This window comes from Numida meleagris, chromosome 4 (genome assembly GCF_002078875.1).
Source record: "Numida meleagris isolate 19003 breed g44 Domestic line chromosome 4, NumMel1.0, whole genome shotgun sequence".
In the NCBI taxonomy this organism is placed as follows: Eukaryota; Metazoa; Chordata; class Aves; order Galliformes; family Numididae; genus Numida; species Numida meleagris.
The window spans coordinates 24,867,345-24,886,854 of NC_034412.1; the positions used below are offsets into that span (position 1 = coordinate 24,867,345).

The 19,510-nt window shown below is 40.0% G+C and overlaps 2 protein-coding genes across 3 annotated transcripts; one reads left to right on the plus strand and one right to left on the minus strand.

The window, feature by feature from the left end:
• On the plus strand, positions 23–9,702 carry FGB (fibrinogen beta chain). 2 transcript variants are annotated; one of them, XM_021395536.1, is made up of 8 exons: positions 23–108; positions 4,744–4,947; positions 5,513–5,696; positions 6,267–6,494; positions 7,025–7,138; positions 7,683–7,805; positions 7,980–8,265; positions 9,144–9,702. In XM_021395536.1, the coding sequence occupies exons 2-8, from the start codon at positions 4,885–4,887 to the stop codon at positions 9,370–9,372; spliced, it is 1,227 nt and encodes a 408-aa protein (XP_021251211.1). In that variant the 5' UTR covers positions 23–108; positions 4,744–4,884; the 3' UTR covers positions 9,373–9,702. The 2 variants fall into 2 exon arrangements, with proteins under 2 accessions (XP_021251211.1, XP_021251210.1); XM_021395535.1 differs by lacking the exon at positions 23–108 and adding an exon at positions 3,218–3,641.
• FGA (fibrinogen alpha chain) lies at positions 12,797–18,908 on the minus strand. The gene is made up of 6 exons (XM_021396631.1): positions 18,858–18,908; positions 17,320–17,448; positions 16,073–16,256; positions 15,633–15,778; positions 13,968–15,003; positions 12,797–13,595 (listed from the first exon to the last, which is right to left on the minus strand). The coding sequence occupies exons 1-6, from the start codon at positions 18,906–18,908 to the stop codon at positions 12,886–12,888; spliced, it is 2,256 nt and encodes a 751-aa protein (XP_021252306.1). The 3' UTR covers positions 12,797–12,885.

Sequence of the window (19,510 nt, forward strand, 5' to 3'; positions counted from 1 at the left end):
TTAGGGGGCATTCAGAGCCAGAGGGCGGTGTTGCGTCTGTTGAGGGACGCCGGGTTCGCTGTGGCGGAGTGCGTGCACTGAATTCGTGTGCTGACGTCACGTGGCTGCGTGGGTTTCGTTTTACGTACAGTCTTGGCGCTTTGCATTCTGTCTTCTGCTGAAATGAATTAGGCTCGTTTTTAATGCATCTTTAAAGGAAAACCCGATTGAAATATAGACCTTCGTAGAAATCCAAGAAAAAAAATCTAAATTTTGTAAGAAAGCCTCACTTATATATGCTAATTATTACTGCATTATTAGTTTTCACAAAGCCCTGTAGTTACTCTTTTTTGACAAGATTCCCCTCAGAAAATTTATTAGGGATAGATCATATCCCTTTATGTCCTTGCAATGCTTTAGAGAATCAAAGGTCAAATTAATCTATGTTCCATATATATATATATTTCTTCTCCTAGCAGGTTAATTCCAAGGAGAAATCAATAAACCATGCCAATGATATTCACTAAAACATGCAATTTTTTCTTTTCCAAATTGAATGCAGCTACTTAATGTGCTCTTGCATGTCAGCTTCAGCTGTAATTCCAGGAAGAACAAGCTGTGTCATTTTTTACAAATCACCACTAACGGAAGGATGACCGGGATACTGCATACATTTCAGTGTTGTTTTAATGACCAAAGTAGATGTCCCCTCCCCCCTATAAATGTTTACAAATTTTCTTACTCCCAGAATATGAAGACGAAGTTAATTCTCATTTACAAGAAACCTTTGAAATAATATGTTGCCTGTAAAGGGAAGGAAAGAGGACACCTGAGATGAACATCCTGTCACAGTATGACATGTACAACACCAGTGACTTCAAAGGACGTTTCTAAAACAAATGCTAACAACTGAATTTCAAAATTACATTTACTGTCACAGCTTATCAGTGGCCCAAGAAGGTTCTGTTCCCCCTTACCAAAATTACCTCTGGGACACGTTCAGCCCAGAGGAGCCAACATCCAAGGATGGGGTTTGTGTAAAGAGCATTGCACCATGGGCAGACAATCTGGCAGAGCAAACACAAGAGGCAGCACACAAAAATTAATTCCTAAAAACACATATACATCTCTGCCAGTAAGTAGATCTCCAGGACAAAAGCAGTGTACAAAGAGATGTCCTGGAACACCATCAAGTCAATACTTTATTCTCACAGATCCTCGTAGCAGAGTTGTTGTGGTATCACCACTACATGAGCTCAGGAAGAACTTCTTATTAGCCTTGTGAGCTGAGGAGAACATGAAGAAAACACAAGGAAAAAAGATCAAGTGTCCTGTTTGCAGAGAAAGCCTCCTTGACACAGTTTTTAGAAGAAAGTGGCAGCCTAGCTGTAACGGTTGCAAGCATCAGAGAAAAATCCTGTCTCATACCCAGTAAACCAACTAACGTAGATTAAGTTCTGCTCCCCAGGTATTTGTTATATGCATGTATGTTTGCCAGTATACCTTGCTCCCCCTGCAGTTCCAGATTTTGACTCATGGGAGAAGCACTTCTTGCCAGTGTAAGTCATGTCCCTGTGCAGGTGGAACTTTGCTGAAAAGCTTCTGCAGGAAAAACCCTCGTGGTGCTGACACAGCTCCTTTTAGGACAGATGCTCATTCAACCCCAATGCACACACAAGCCTTTGTGGGATAGACATATGGTTCATTCACTGTGGCTCCTGGTAATTCCTTGAGGAGACATAGCTGGCTAACTTCCTTTGGGAAGCCAATGAAAGTACTGGAGCGGGGAGGGTCAAAGGCTGTATTTCATAGGGGAAATCCTGTCGGGAGGGAGACGAAGCTGGGGGATTCCCAGGCCAAGCTCTGCATGGACGGAGCCACCTTTGGCCACCAGAGACCAAAGAGCATTGAGTGCCTGAAGAAGGACACCTAAAGTTCCTGCAGAATATGGTGGTGGTTTCAGAATCAATTCAAGACAGTTAAGATTCGTGTGGACCAAGGAAGGATAATTTAATGGCAAGTTCCTGGTCCAGGGCTAGTGGGACCTCAGGTTAGTTCTCCACTGTTCCACTCCCTGCAAGCTTTGGGCAAGAGGCACGGCATCACTGTGCCTCTGCCTTATACATAAAATGATGGTGATTGAACTTTCCTCCGGATATGGTGTGATGAAAATTGCATTTAAGGTTGGGAGATGCCCAGAAACAGTGATAATGTAGGGCATACAGTATCTTGACTGGCGTATTTACATATAAATAACATGCTAATGACAATAGTTTTGGCCACAGACAGGTTCCCTTTGTGCCTGTAGAAAGAAGTCTGTGTTGTTCCGAATCTAACAGTGTTCGGGATGTCCTCTTGCAAGGGATCAAATTCAGGAGAGTAAGCGCTCCTTGAGCCATGGCTGATTTGGGGCCAAGCTGTTTAATGATTAAACTAGTAAGGTTAAACTGTTTTCATATTTCAGGAATCTCCGTAGTTTACCAGAAGTCTGACAACAGCACAAATACAGGAAAAAGGCCTAAAACAAGCAATTTTAGCTATTCTTGGTTTTGTTTATCACAAAATCTACTTCTCCACCCATTTGGTCTCTGAAATGGAAGCTCAGCCCATGGCTTGCTTCTGTTAATGTCTTCAGACTTTGATAGAAAAGACTTCAAAGAGATATGCTGACCTTCATTCTACACATTTGATTAATTCACTATAACTCAATCATTTACAAATACATGAAAAAAATCACAGGATATGCGGGTACTGAAATATTAAAACTACCTATATGAGAACAGTGATATGCCATACTCTTAAAAAGCACTAGAAAGTGTTTGTTTATTCCATTATGATTACAAAGAACCTCATACCATATTATTTTAAAATACTACTGAAAATATTTAAACCACATAGTGCACGAGGAGGCTTATCCTCAGAAAGTAAAGATAAAACATCAGTCTTATGTCAGTATGAATTTTCAGAATATTCATTGAGGTACTACATCCACTTCCTCATTAGGAAAACCAATTTGCTCAGATGTACGGTCCTGAAAGAGGTGAAAGGCTTGCATGTCTATCCAGGTGCTATCAGACCTGCTTAGAAGACGGTGACATTCAGTATGAGAAGAATTTAATTCAAATTTAATATGATATTTCTGAAATATTCAGATTTTCAGCAGAGAGAAAATAAGCAAGGAGATGTCAGAGCCTATTTGACAGAATTTCTTCTCTTTGGACATTCACCTGTTTGGCTGTTTTACAAGATTTGTGACTTTTGAGAATACGGTAATCTTGTGTAACCTGTGTAGGACGTACTTTTAAGGATTTAAATTTTTAGTTGATGCCGGCAGCCACTGGTGTCTCTGGGACATGCAGATAAGAGATGTCCAGAGAAATTGCTCAACATCAAATGTATTTGGGCACACATAGAAGAGAAAGGTTAAATATTAACAGAAGAGCAGTGATTGCTCTGGAGGGTTGGTCTTATCACTATCAAGCTGGAAAACTGGGGTGACCACGTGCATATATAGGAACAGAGTGGATCTCACTGTGTCAGAACTGCTGATGGGAGAAGGTCAGCAAGCAGCTCGAGCTGGCAGCACCATGAAGCTGCTCCTGCTGCTCCTGCTCTGCGTCCCCGCCATTAAACCCCAGGCATCTGTTGAATATGATAATGAGGTTGTAATACTGATTAGAATTGATGATAATAAGAGTGAGAATTATAAATTTTATTTAATTGCATGCATGGATTACTTGGCTTGTGTGAGTTAGCTCAGTTAGAAAACAATACATGCATATTCTTCTTCCACTCAAAGAAATAATCTTTCAATTGTTTCTTCATGCATATTTTACTGTGCAACAGCTGTTTTCTGGTTTTGGATATACTTTCTTCCTATTTCCTTTCTTTCTTTGTGCAGATGGAGAATGGAAATTGGTAAGATTGGTTATTTAGCTAAATATATTTAAGGGTATTTATTTAGCAACGCTGGCATGTGATGTATTAGTCAATTCGTCTGTGATGTGCAAAGGCACAGAAATGTGTAATTATTTGTGTGCTGCCTAAAAGACAGGATTTTTTTTCCTATGGATTCAGCAGACATTAAAAAAAAAAAAAAAAAAAAAAAAAGAATGAATTGCCAGATCATTAACACGATTTATGTTTGAAATGTAGAGGGGATAGTTGTTAAACCAAAAGGTAAGCAGTGAGGATCAGTCTAAAATAACAATTTACCTATATTTAGTTTGCTTTATGTAAAATATTTTAATGAGAAATTTGATTTATAATTTTTAGTATTTATTTTTTTATATTTTGAAAATCCCTGAAAAATGAGATTGACAGTGCGATTATTTTCTGTTATAGGATGTGTTTGTGCGTTTGCATCAACTACTGATGAGATTATCTCGCTAAGCCATATGCATCCATTTTATGATTTCCATGCTGCCTACTTTTGGAACTCCTTGAAGCCTCTGATTCTTACCCATGATTGCTATTTGTAGCTAAGTCTTAATGGGATTGGAAGTGGTTGAAGATTTTGATGCAGTTGTTCCATGATTCAAAAGGTTTTACTTCAACAAATGACTTAGTGTCCTTGCTCAGCCTACTAGACTTTCAGGCTGAACTTTAAGATGGAAGTTTTTCAAAGTGAAATTGTTATGATGGTATGCTGTGTTTAGTGGGGGAGTTGAGGCCCTGCAGGGGCAGTGTTCTCCCCAGGATGGGCCCTGGGTGCAAGCAGGCTTCATCCCAGGCTCAGAGAGCTTCCTCTGCCCGGCTTTGCAGGAGGACAGCCCTCCAATCGATGTTCGAGGCCACCGACCCCTGGACAAACGGCGGGAAGCAGCCCCCACACTCAGGCCTGTGGCACCCCCCATCTCTGGCACCGGATACCAGCCCCGGCCCCCTAAGCGGGACAAGCAGGGCATGAAGAAGGAGCGGATCATCTACCCTGACTCTGGTGGCTGCAAGCATCCTCTGGAGGAGCTGGTAGGTGTCTGCCTGTTTGGTTGGAAAGGTGCTGAAGACCGCATTTTCTTTGTAGAGTGTAGGATGGTCATGCAGTTAAAGCAGCCCAACTCTGTCTTTCTGTCTGATTTTCGCTGGGCTTCCGCAGTGCTCAGCTTCTTGAGAGGACCATTTTTTAATGCAATGTAAGCGGCCATTTCCTATGAGAGACACACATAGCCAAGGTGTGGAGAAGCTCCTTGATTCTCTGAGGATAGTGAAGAAAGGTATAGATAACATGCACAAGCCCCAGCTGTTCCTGACAGAATGTAGTTCCTTAACTCTAGGAATATTTAACTGTGCAGGAAAGCAAAAAGCAAGTAGTGGACCCAAAAGTGTGGCTTTGCCCAAGGATTTCAACAAAAGGATCCTCTTGGGTGACTAAGCATGTAGCTGACAGATGTCTTGAGTCCTTATCTAAATGCTTAAGTATGTGGTCAAATGTTACTAACTATTCAGCATTTCCAAAGGTATAGTCATTTGCTAACTGGTTTAGAAACATCTCTTTGTCTCGATCTTTACACACAGTTCTTTTTATTTTTTTAAGGGAGTACTGTGTCCAACTGGGTGTGAGCTGCAAACGACACTGCTAAAACAGGAAAAAATGGTGACATCAGTTCTGCGTGATCTAAAAGACAGAGTGGCCAAATTTTCTGACACCTCTACAACTATGTATCAATATGTGAATATGATAGATGATAAACTGGTAAAGACTCAAAAACAAAGAAAAGGTATGCTATTGTTATGAATCATTAATATAAATGATATTACAGCTCCATTTTATTTCTACTATTACTTGCTAGCAAGACTCTTCTAAAAGTTAAAAATATGTATTCTTAAATCTTAAAAAAAATCCTTGTAGAGAGGCAAAGGAAAGTATCCTATACTGAGCCAAGATTCATATGAGGCCTCTAAATGTAGGGGTTCCCCTTCTCTTACCTGCTTTCCCAATTCTATGATACTGTGATCCATCATCCTTCCAACTCTTTTATGCCCAGCTCCTGTCTTGGCAGCATGGCTCCCTGAGAAGAAGCAAGTTATAGTTCTTTGGAAGAATACAGCAACACTGTTAAATCTACTAGCTTGCAAAGAAATAACAATTTCATTACAAAGAAATAATTTTCCAGGGATCTCTGTATAATTTTTTACATTGTGGAAAAGTAAGCAAAATACATGCATACCCTTCCTCCCCACTAAGAAAACAAGCAGGTTTTTAAATTATGCTTACAAGATGCTTTTCATTATTTCATAACTGGAAAACATAGAAAACTAACCTACTTCTCATCTATTTGTTTTTCTAGACAATGATATTATACTTTCTGAGTATAACACAGAAGTGGAATTGCATTATAACTACATAAAGGATAACCTGGACAATAACATCCCCTCTAGCCTCAGGGTCCTTCGTGCAGTTGTGGATTCTTTACACAAAAAGATACAGAAGCTGGAGAATGCTATTGCAACTCAGATAGATTACTGCCATTCCCCGTGTGTTGCTTCCTGTAATATCCCAGTGGTTTCAGGCAGAGGTACTCATTTAACTATAATGACAATTCTTTCTTCTCATCTTTATATCACTGTGCAAGTTGATGGATGCACCATTCAATTGGTGTGACTATTCCTCTGAAACCTGTGACACTGATTAGGGTAGCAGAAAAGATGGATAATTATCCAGTATGAAAAAATCCTGTTACCCAATTCTGGTCTTCAGGTTCACCTTCAGTGAGATGAAGGCAATACATTTGTGACTCTCCCAGTTGCTTCCTTTATTTCTTTTCAGTTATGAAAGATTCTTCTTTTACAAGCTTGTCTAATTTAAAAAGACATTGAAATATATACAGTCTTCTGTTACTTGGCTTGGACTTTTAGAAATGTCCATCTGGAAGCGTAGAACAATACAAGTACGCTGTTCTTTCTTCCTTGACTCTTCCAAATGGTGTATTATGGATATTAAAATCAAAGCAGAATTAAATACCTCTTTAAAAGTGTTCCCTTGTAATCAGCAAATCAAGGAGTTCAGAGCTCTTTCAGTAAGAGACTCTCTGGTTTATTCTTGCAGAATGTGAGGATATTTACAGAAAGGGAGGTGAAACGTCTGAAATGTACATCATCCAGCCAGATCCTTTTACCAAACCATACAGAGTATACTGTGACATGGAAACAGATAATGGAGGTTAGTGTGAAATAACAATGTCATTAAAGTATGAATTAATTTGAATGCTAAAACAGAACAAAGATACTAGTAATTTTCAATTTATACAAACTAATACGGAGCTACAATTTTTGTAGTTATTTGAGAATTAAGTCTGACTCATTCAAAAAAGTCATGTTGGTCAGATACCCAGCAGGATATTTCTATGATGAAACTGTAAATAAATGATTGTGAAGGGATGGGTAAATAAAAACATATTTTACTATAGCTAAAATTGACAGTGGTGGACAGAAGTGGAAGATCTGACTCATTTCTTACCCTGTTACTACACTCTATACAAAAAAACTGAGGCGCTTCTTCACCTTCTGCTTTTTCTTCATTTCCTCATGAAGCAAGACACTGCTTCAGTGTGAGTAAAAATGGCAAAGCTGAACTCATAAGCAGTGAAAACTCAGTCTTGCTACAAAGAAGTCACCTGCTCCATTAGTCTTGAAATGATGATAGAAGAGCTGTATCTAAAGTCTTCATGCTCCTCTCATTAATCTAAATCCTGTTGTTCCTGTAGGCTGGACTTTGATTCAGAACCGCCAGGATGGCAGTGTTAATTTTGGAAGAGTGTGGGATGAATATAAGAGAGGATTTGGAAATGTTGCAAATAGTGGAGGGAAGAAATACTGTGATACACCAGGTAAAATACTGAGCATGAAACATGAACAGTGCTTAGTGAAACAATTTTCTCATACTTCTTGAAGCTCTTTGACTTTTTAAGATTAACTTTGACAGACTTGCAGGCAAATCATAAAGTTGCTTTGAAGTATATTCTGAAATTGATTTCACTGAACTCTCATTTGTTACTTCTCAGGTGAATATTGGCTTGGAAATGACAAAATCAGCCAACTTACGAAGATAGGGCCCACTAAAGTTTTGATTGAAATGGAAGATTGGAATGGTGATAAAGTATCAGCTCATTATGGAGGTTTCACCATACATAACGAAGGAAACAAGTATCAGCTTTCTGTTAGTAACTACAAAGGCAATGCAGGCAATGCTCTGATGGAAGGAGCTTCACAGCTGCACGGAGAAAACAGGACAATGACAATTCACAATGGCATGTTCTTCAGTACTTATGACAGAGACAATGATGGATGGTATGTACTTGCATTAGACATTTAAAAGAAATTATCAGACTGTATGTATCTGCTTAAAAAAATAGAGAATATTTCAGCTAACTTGCTGTTAGTTTGTACAGCACTTTATGGTATCTTAAAATATGTTTTCTCACTGTAAGTTACTAGTTCATCCTGTCCTGGTGCAGCTTAGGGAAGAATTGGCATAGCCAAAGAGGAGGTAAAGCTATATTATGTTAGTGCTGCTCAATAGCCAAGTAAGAAACAGGAATACTGAATTTTAATGATTCCAGGAATGATGTTACTATAGACAAAATGGCATTCTGAATACAGTATACTCATTAAGAGAGGTAGATGGTGGTAGTGCTTAGGCCCACTGTTTTGGTTAAGTAGGAATATTGGTACTCACTCTAGTAATACAGAGATAACTCCTGAGTGGGGAACAAATTATGATAAAAATAAATGTTCTGCCTACTCAGAAGACAGGAGCTCTGCTGTAGAAGACATAATTTAGCACTTTATCTCTAAAATAAGTGCTATGTCTTCATCTTAAGAATAATAGAATTGTTTAGATTTGAGAATATATATACGTCATTATTTCTAGTATCTTTAAATTGTGTCGATGTTCCAATTATCATTATGAGCTGAAGGAATTGTAGTTATCAATTGGTAAACTAAAATGTCATTACCAAAGAGACACAACTAGAATTTTAACTATTAGCAGCTTCACTTGCCAAGTACACAGTGTGGCACATGCTTGCGACTGTCAATCCTTTACAGAAAGTTTAGAGACGATTTAAAATAGTTTGAAAATTTCAGTATGGGGACACATTTAGGTACTCTGATTTATTTGCTTACAGTTCATCTGTGACTCTTAACAACTATTTTTACTTCATCAGGTTAACTACAGATCCAAGAAAACAGTGCTCCAAAGAAGATGGTGGTGGATGGTGGTACAATCGCTGCCATGCAGCCAACCCCAATGGCAGATACTACTGGGGAGGGACTTATAGCTGGGATATGGCAAAACATGGTACAGATGATGGTATTGTATGGATGAACTGGAAGGGGTCATGGTATTCAATGAAAAAGATGAGCATGAAAATCAAGCCATACTTCCCAGATTAATCATTATCAAATTGTATAGAATCGGGGATTTTCTTTTCGTATTTGTACTTTTTTTTGGTTTTTTTTGGTATGGTATTCAGGCTTGTCTTTACATGTGAGAACAAAATATGCAGGTACAACCATATCAGGACCCAAAGTGAAACACAATGGCAACTGAAAATCAAAATCTGAACCATGAAAATATGCCATAAAGAGTATTTTGTTCCATTTTTTATTTGTTCATGAGACAAAAGTACTGGTCTAGAATAAGGCTTAAGGCTGAAAATATGTATAAAAATATAGCTGCTTCACTCTTTTATGAAGAAGTTCCATACCAAATCTGAAGAGGGAAAGGATTATTGTGAAGTGTTTTCTAAAAATTAAATAAAGCCTTGAAACTGATGTTTTATTCACAATTCTTAAGTATTTGTACATAATCTGGGAAGAAGCAAACACATTCCACCAAAGAAAGGACTGTTTTCTTCTTTTATACCATAAGGGTGTGGTAAACTACCTGTGTAAGGTGAGAGGCTGTATCCAGGCCCTGCCCGACTTTGTTTTGGTGTCCTCCCAAGCCACCAAACCTCTGTCTGTGGTATTCTTCCCTTATCCTCACAACTTACCAGGGGTAAATGTGACGGGGTTCCCATGGAACTTTGAGGCTCATTACTGCAGCCACATCACAGGGAACTGCCCTGTGCTGCTCCCATTGCCAGATCAATGCCTTGCTTGCACCAAGGCCTGGTGAAGCACCACTGACCTGGTAGTGCAGAGAGACAGAGATCAGGCAAAACAACTTATTGTAGCAAAGAGAGATGGACAGGTGTCCATTAAGAGAGCAAGACAATGAGGTTGACTAGCTCTGAGCATACTGGCATTTTTATATGGAACTTTATCATTTGTGGACAGAAAGGTGGCCAGATTCAACAGTGCAAATAGCCTGTGAGCTCTGCCTGCAAGTTGCATAGGTGACTGAGCAGGGGTAGGCCCTGGGCACTGCTGAGAAACACATTTACATTTGCTAAATGTTCTCTTAAGGACAGCTAAATCTTTCAGGCAAAACTTCTTTTTACATAAATCCTACCCATGCATGCATTTCCTGTGGATAACAAATAAAAGTAGGTTAAACAAACACAACACGGTGTGCCTTTTTTCTAGAGACATCTAACATGATTCCAGAGATGTATCAATGTTTTGACAGGCATGCTCATCATTTTGCTTCCTGTTCCCAAATACATCTGTTTATTCCATCTATGATTTGGACAAAGATGTCTGTACAGATCAAAATCTTTTGGCAGCAGGGACACACTTCATACCTTTAACATTTCTTTAGCTGACTATGATGACAGTCTAGAAAGGAGATTTAAATCACCTCACTTTAACTATCTAAAATCTGGGTACTTCATTGAAACTAATGACAGCTAGAAGAAGAGGTTGTCCAAAAGACAGGAGCTGCCAACTCCAGTAGACAGGATCAGCCTTCAGAGGGGACCACCTTTCTGCACTAAGGAGGAGATGCAGATTGCTAGCAGAAGGTAGATCCCATCTGAAACCTCTCTCATTGATTTAGTCTCTGGAGTCCAGGAGGATGAAGAGATGTCATGGCAGTATCTCACCACCTGACTGCAGATGTTCAGTATCCCCACAGACAGGCTTCCACTGAGGCTAGAGAACCAGAATAGGTGGCATAAAGCACAAGAGACTTTTCTTAAAGTAAAGAATTTCTCTGCACGTGGTTGTAATAAATACATTGCACAGTGGCTGTGCTTGAGAAGGCCTGAAAACAAAAGGCTAAAAATGACCTTTCTCAGTATTTGATGATATTTTCAAATGATACGAATAATGCAGACTGGTGATATTTTAGGCAATGAAGTCCCCCTATGCTTGTTTCTCAATAGAATTATGGAAAAAATAAACAGAGTAAATACTTACACAATTTTACATCATGAGGTATAAAGATGAATACAGCGTGTTCTTGTGCAATCATGTAACTGATAGAGCTGGTTTCCAAGCAATCAGCTTTTTACTAAAAAATCTCTACCACACACTGTCAACAAGTTGCTGATGTAAAAACTCTACACATAGATGAATCACTGCTTGACACGTGCCAAGAAACATTCTAAAAGCATGATAAATGATGCTATATTCACTCAGGTGCTACTCATCTTGCTTGTGCTGATTACTGTCAAAGTCTTTTCATGATTGCTGAAAAATAATAGCTAATTTTTAGGTAGCAGAGTCTGGTTTTATCTTTATTTTGTCTCGAGTCAAGATGTGAGCTGCCAGCAGTTTTCCAGCTGTTTTGAGTACTCAGATGCCCAGGTTTCAAGCAGCAGAAATTGAGCTGTTTTGCCACGGAAAGATTTTAACTGACTGTGCTAATCAGTTTATAAAATGAACTCCTAATGTTTAGGGGGAATGTTAGTAATTCATTAAATGTACAAGCAGCTGGAAATGCTACAATAGCAATACCTTCCTTACTCTCCACAAAAAGACACATTATCTGAGATCCATAAATAGGAATCCCATCAGTGGGAGATTAACATGAAAAAGATCGAGTAAAATGAGTAACATCTTCTTCAAAAGACCTAAACTTGGGCATATTCCAATAGGTAATGGTTCACTAAAATAGGGATCTAGCACTGCAGGTTATTTTGTGTGGCTTGATCTCTACCTCCATTTAACTCTTGTGATTGTGTAGAACAATGAGCTGGATGAGGATCTATTCTGCTATTCTGCCTCGTGCCGTATCTGTGATGTATCTGCAGAAATGCAACAGTACAGTTTGTATGTCCTACTCTATCCAGTACAAACAGCAATAACAAAATCTTCCAGCCATGAAGCCTTTTATGCTGCTGACAGTTAATAAGCCCAAGAGAAAATAAATGGATTTGCAGTTCTAAAGAGGAAGGTGTAAGATTGGCATTTAAATATTACATGATCGTGAGAAAACTTGAGGCAGCAAATTTGAAAAGGGTGCCACTCACTTGGGATTTTTCTCCTCAGCTGAAGTAAGTAGGTAAGTCTGGAAAATGTTATTAAGTTGGAGTTCAGGTTATTGATTTGCTCCAAAGAGCACAACAGTTTGTCACTTTGAATTATTTCTTCAGTGGATTGATGTCACTACCGTTGCAAAAAGGAAAATACTCAAGACTTCTCTTCCCCATCACCATCAAGATAAACTCAAACTGTAGTTTAGAATATCACAGCACATGATGTCATTTTTCAGTTCCCATTTTGGAGCAATTGCTTAACCAGGCATGGGGATATTAGGGATATCATTCTGCAAGTTTTTGACATTTAAAGTTGTCATACTAAACATGGTAGTAAGAAGCACTAACGGGACAAAAGGTTGCAGACAAAATTTATATAATGTTTTTAAAATCAACATTTCCTTGAAAAGTGTTTATTTTGTATGCCATACATGTGCCAAATTGCCTTCAAATTCACAGGGTAAAGTTACATTGTACACATATGTATATAAAAGATGTTTCCAACTTTTAGTTGTGCCACACACACTAATTGCCTGTCCTTCTACAGGGTTTCCAGGGGCCTGATTTTCATTCGAACAACTTTGAGGGAATAATCGGAGGCTCTAAATGGTATCCAAACTACTCCATTTTCAATCTCATATGGAACATTGTACCTGGGGTCATAGTTGCCCCCTGGGTAGTAAATACCATTGAGGTTGGCTGCCTGGCAGCTGTTGTACCACCAGCCACCCCCATACACCTCTGCACAGCTCTCCTCCCAGCAGTCCTGATCCCGGTCAAAGGTGCTGAATTGCATCTGGGCATGGGATGTGTACTCGGAGCCCTCCTCCAGCCAGCCAGCAACCAGTGCATCCCCGGCAGTCCCCTCATAGGAGGACACAGTCAGGGCATAGCCTTCTGCTTCAGTCCCTACCTGCATGATGTACTCTGCATATGCAGCATTTCCATCCCAGTCCTCTAACTCTACTCGAAGCAAAGTGTCATTCTGAGTCAGCAGGTGGATGTTCTCATTGCCCAGCCACAACTCTCCTTGCCCTTTGCCATCCACGCTGCCGAAACCTCTCTTGTAGTCTTGCCAGGTCCGGTTAAAATTCACTGATCCATCCATTCTCTGTTGGATCAATAGCCATCCTCCCAAAGTGGTCTCCTGGTCGCAATAAACTGACAAAACCTTATTGGATCCCTCTGGCTTGATTTTGAAAATGCCACTTTGGGCACCAAAAGTGTGTTTCTGGCGGATATCATCGCAGTCTAAAAAAAAAAGTTGATCTGGTTTGACAGGAGTTACCAGTAAAGTTTAATAAAAACTTCAGAGGAATCCAAGCAGCAATAGATCTGAGGAAAATTTGTTAAGCATGTCTTGGACTACGTAAGGTTTAGTGACAGGCAACAGTGAAAAGAATTGAGAGAGGAAAACCTTACACAGATCTTAAATTGCTAATTGTCTATGCAATCCCCAAGTATTAGTGATATATTTTCCCTTTTATTTCTGAAGTGGCAACAAACAGACACAGTTCTGTCATTTTTTGATCACACTGTTATACTGCAGTATCTAGAAATAATCTGTGAGTTTGGTTATGAATGGAATTTGGCTCCACTACCTCAATTACTACTTCTGTGTACCTTTCCCAGTGTAGGCTCTCCTTGTACTCATTGCTGCTGGTCTGAAGCTGCGCGCCTGAATGTCTGGGGTGTCCTCTGCACTCTGATCATGTTGCACCCCACCTAGCTGCTCAGATATTTCACGGGTCTTTAGTGATTTGGTTTCAAAAGTGGAGCCTCCCTTGTTGAAACTAGAAGAAGTGCTGGTCACTACAGTCTTGGAGTGACTTGCACTGCCAGCAGCAAATCCAGATGGCTGAAGTCCTCCAAAGTCATCTTCTTCCTCCTCCCCTAAGTCTGTGAATTTGTCTTTTCCTCCAGTGCCTCGATGGCTGCTGTCTGTCCCAGTCACACGGCTGCTGGTTGCGGTGGTGCTTGAGCCAAGAGAGTGCCTACTACTAGTGGGTATGGAGTCATGGGTGAAGAATGACTCTAGATCTGGCAGAAACCCATCTAGCTTGTGAAAGTCCCCTGCCCCGCTAAAGTGGTATGTGCTTCCTTCTCGTCCTCCTTGTAAATAGGAGCAGTCTGAGCCATCAGAGGAAACCATTTTTTCAACTATTTCTTCTCTAGGACCATCAGGGCCACTAATGACTTTCTTGGTGACAGTTTTGGTGCATCTATGAACAGAGGAGGTTTTGTCTACCAGGCTAGGGTTGTCTCTCCCATGAGCAGAAGTAACTAATTTGCTGGTGTGGAAAGGTGAAGAATCTCCCCTTGTTTCTCCCACATGGTAAAAGGTCTCGCCTCGAGAGGGCCTTGAGTCTGTTTCTGATCTTTCTAACACCACTTGCATCTGCTTGATGTTATTAAATGCATTCAGAGCTTGCATTTCTGGTGGAGGCTTGAGCTTAAAATGCTCAGGAACATTTGAGTCCTTAAGAGGCCTCATTTTCAATGTGCTCAAGGTGGTTGTTTGAAAGTCTGGGTGCATGTCAATGGAGCTGGCCTGGGTGAGCTGCTTCTGGATGTTGTCATAGCCTTCTTTGTCCACCTGGTAATCAAAACTTCTAGCACAGCTTCCTTTGCAAGCTCGTATCTTAATATCAATGTCCACCTACATAAACAGAGAGAAATAACTCCATTAGGGAATTTTCCTGAACTTTCTCAAGCTAGTGTATCCTTTACCCAGGCTGGGGAAAACTGGGAGCTGCCCTGGTACCTCCCATCTACAGATGAGCTTTGCCAAAGCTCCATTTTGAAATCTACCCTGGCACATGCAATACACGGTGCACATAAGTTCCCATGGAGAGATATGTTGTGGTATGTTTCCAGTTTCTGCTCCCATTGTTCTCGGTCCTAAGGGTGTGCTCCTGGGACTGGTGGGTAGCACCATGGAAGGACAGGGCCTCTCTCCTGGTCTTTGTTGCCCAGCGGCTCCTTACAGGTGGAGAAATGCCCTGCATGGAGCTGATTACCAGTAGGTATAGCATCAGGAATCCCGGCTGCCTGTCTGAGAGACAGTGGGACAAAGGGCCTTCCTGACTTCACACCTCTTCCCACACAGCAGGAAAGATAAAACACGCCCCACAGAACACAACTCATTGGGGAATTTGCCTCACCGGGGCAGATCCTGAGAGAACTGCATTGTATTTTCTTTCTGCATGGAGCACTGCTTGCCATGCACAGTTGACCCTCCTGCAGCTAGGCTCTGCAAACAGTGGGAATGGTGCAGTGGCTGCCTACCTCCAAGCGCTTCATTTCCACCACCTGCTCCTGGATGCTGTTCTGCAGAGCTTTAATTCTGTTCACTTGAGTGGCAACTTGCTGCTTTAATGTCACAATTCTTCTCCTAAGTTCTGCTGACACATGACCATAATTCTCATCGAGCTCTGAAACAGAAATCCAACATGGTCAGGTATGCAGGTGTGATTTTCTTTCCTAGAAGTGAGGTGTATTTTAAAATATGCAGTTTAAACGGATACTTAAAAACAAATTTCTGATAACACAGAGCTGATAAAAATTACACTACTTTTTACAAGTTAGTAGTTAAGACTTGTGTATCACTATGTTTATTCTGGCTTTTGTTAATCAGGGCCAGTGCAGCAAGTGTTTCCACAAAGTATTGCTTACATGCACACACTCAAAAATTAGCAACGGATAATAAAACTGGGGGGACTACTTACGCTGGGCACCTTCCAGACCAGGCTTTAGTATATTTATGGTTTCCACAATTACCCGATTGGATGTTTTATAGTTGTTTTGACTGTCTGCGAGCTGCTGCCTAATTTTGTCTATTCTGTGACTGTTATCCTGATCTGTGTCATCAATTATTCCTTGCATTCTGCAGCCTGATGGACATTTTGTACCCTAAGAGTGGAAGAGAAATAATTGTGTTAAAATCTTCATGAGCATGCCTTCTTGTTTTTTAAATCAGTATGTTTAAGCCAGCAATTAAAACACTAATAAAACCTAGGGCAACATTGTGTGACTTCTGCTGTCCTGTCCTATTCATCCAATGACTTTGACAAGGACTTGTATGACTTGGAATAAGACGCCTCACAGCTGACCCTTGACATCTTGCATCTCTGACACTGGTGCATTGCAATCACTGAAATGTATGCATAGAAACTTGTCTTAAGTGGGGGCGAGGAACCCTTAATTTTCCCTTTCCTCTGTTCCTTAAGAGTGAAACAAAATTAAACAAATCAACAATAACAACAACAACAATATTAATAACAATAGTAGTAAAACCAAAATAATAATTTCACCACATTTATTTCCCAAAGGGCTTCTGTAAGGAGAAGTTAGCTGTCCAGTTTGTGCAAGGATGCTCTAGACCCATTCATTTAAGCAGAATTTTCCTCAGAAAAGCCTAATGTTCTTACAAATTATATCTCTTTGGCAAGACTACATGTTATAAATGTAGCATAGAGGTGAGTTGAGATGCAAGAGGCAAGAGAATGACAAACTGACAGTTCATACACAGACAGTCAGCCACTGGGAAGATTTTACTGAACATCTTGTCATCATACTTCCTATAAAGAACATATGAAATTTCAGTTATTTCTGCTTATTTTCCTTTGTCACAAATCTTTCTTTCAAGTGCCTTTCTCTTACTAACTCCAAAGGCAACAATGTCAAAATCATGACAAGAATTATTTTCCTTTTTATTGGATTTTTCTATTTTATCTTCTTCTTTCAGACTGATTCTTCCCCCCCTGCAAACTGTTCTTTCTTCTCTTTCTTTCCTCTTTGGTTTCACTGCAGCTCTCCTTTTGTTCTTTCCTTTCCCCAGGACACTTCCTCATGCTGCCCCAGTGTAAAGGGCCGCCCATCCTCCCCCAGACTAAGGTCCAAGTGCCCAACACCTACAAGACCACTCCTGCAGGAGTCCATGAGTGCCCTGCTGTCCCCAAGGCTCATTGCTCACCCAGTCATCGTCTGCACAGATGGGCCAGTTCTTCTCGTACTTGCAGGAGGACTGTTGCATGTGCTCCACGATCCTGGGGCCACGCACACCGGCACCTTCCTTTTCAAAGATGGTCTCCCCATCCTGAGCCTGCCAGGAGGAGAAAGGGGAAGCACAAAACTGAGGTGGTCAAAGCAGTGGTCAAGAAAACGGAAATGAAAAGTTGACATCCTCAAGCACTCAGTGGCACTGCTGCTGTGGAAAATGCAGCCTTGTGGAACACACCATCCAACAGCATAAAGGCATTTATTGTAAGATGTGGTTTTGTTTATTTTGTCAGATTAAAGCTTTTCTACTTGTAAAATTAATGCTCATGTAGAAAATTAGTGGTACTTAGAGTATATGATGATAATATCTTTACAAGACAATCTTGAGCTCTGTATGTAAATGCAAAATTAGCTTGATATTAGATTGAAATTGCTGAAGTTAAAGCCCATACTTTGAAATACTTTGATACTGTGTCCTACTTTCACTTGCTGTCATATTCCTAAATTTTTGTTTTCGTTCTACTCCTTCTGCCTACCCGAAACTGGCTTGAAGATACGCATGAATTGGGTTTTACCATTCTTTCGTGTTTCTGGTTTTAGTCTATAAGCTTGAAGCATGGTTTTGCCTGACATAAAGAACAAGAAAGCTACTAATATTGTAATGAAAATAATAATGTCAGTGATGAATGGATTGCACTTTGCTAATGGAAAGAACAGAAATAAATGTACTGAGACTGCTTCTGTTTTGCCAGATCTGCTCCCTATAATTTCTGCAATTTGTTAAAGCTTTTTCTTCCTTCAAAACACAGTCACAAAGAGAAAGATAAAGACTAACTCAAGATTATTGGCTGAAGCATAAGTGAAAAAAATGGTAAGGCTATGTTAGCATAGTTGAAAATCAAGATTATCTCTTATCTAAAAATTGCTTCTTGCTTATCTTAGGTAATACATATTACATTATATATTATAATATATTAGATTATAATCTATTGTAATCTTGCTTCGATTCTAATTTAATCTGAAGTTGCTGCCACAAGAATCACTGTTTTTTAATTGATATTTTATAATAAAGGCATTGTGCATCATTTGTAGCTGGAAAATACAGTTGAAGTAAACAGAGATATTCTGCCCAAAGGAAAGTACAATTTGTCCTAAAATAGACTTGAAAATTCCTGACCAACTGGAGCCTCTAGCATCCAAATCAGCCAGCTTTAAGACTCACAGCAGCACCTGTGAATCTATCAATTCATGTTAATTTGTTTGCTTTGCTTTGCTGAAGGCAGGCAGGTTCAGCAAAACTGAATTAAACAAAATAGAGAACTGGATATTCAAGAACTGCTGATATGAAAGTCCAGCAATGAAGTGGTTACAGTAAGCTTGTGTGTATGAGTGTGCGCGTTGAATTTTACAAGATAGGTGGCAGCAAACATACATCTAATTAATGCGGATTAAATAAACCTTTACTCTTCAAATCAGCAAGGTGTGGAAAGAATGAAGTAAGTAAACTCATACCCAAGCTAAGCTGAGGGAGAGCAACACACAGAGGATCCTCACTGGTATCATCTTTGGAGAAGAGCGAGCAGAACTGTGACTGACAGGATGCTCTCCTCTGGTCTTTGGATGCAATTTAAACCTTGTTGAAGAGCTGTGATTAATCATTATTCTCCCTTCTGTTTGGAGACAAAACATGCCAAATGTCCCGAGTTGATTACCTAAGGCCTCTTGCTCAAGTTTCTGGTGTTATTTGCTCCAGATAAATTTGTACAGCACCACCATGAGGGCAACACCATGTATTCCAGGAAAGAAAAAAAAAAATCTGCTTCAAACTTGATTTCTTGTAAATGGTTGTTCAGCTAGGGTGTATGCAGGTCCTAGCAGGAGCCAGCAATACTTAAGTGCTGGAAGACACACTCTGTGTGGCGGGAATTTGGCTAATACAATCAGAGAGTTGATATGTGAAAAAGGAAGTCACTGGTTTGCCCTTTCTTTGCAACTCCATGCTCGTGGAAACCACTGGGCCTTCCAAAGCACATACTAGTGTAAGAAAGTTTGCTATGGTTTGTCAACAAAAATGAATCCCTGAGGACGGGAGAGCTCAATTTGCATATATTTCTCCAGCCGGACACTGGTGGTGTTTGTACAACACACACCATGTTTAGCACTAT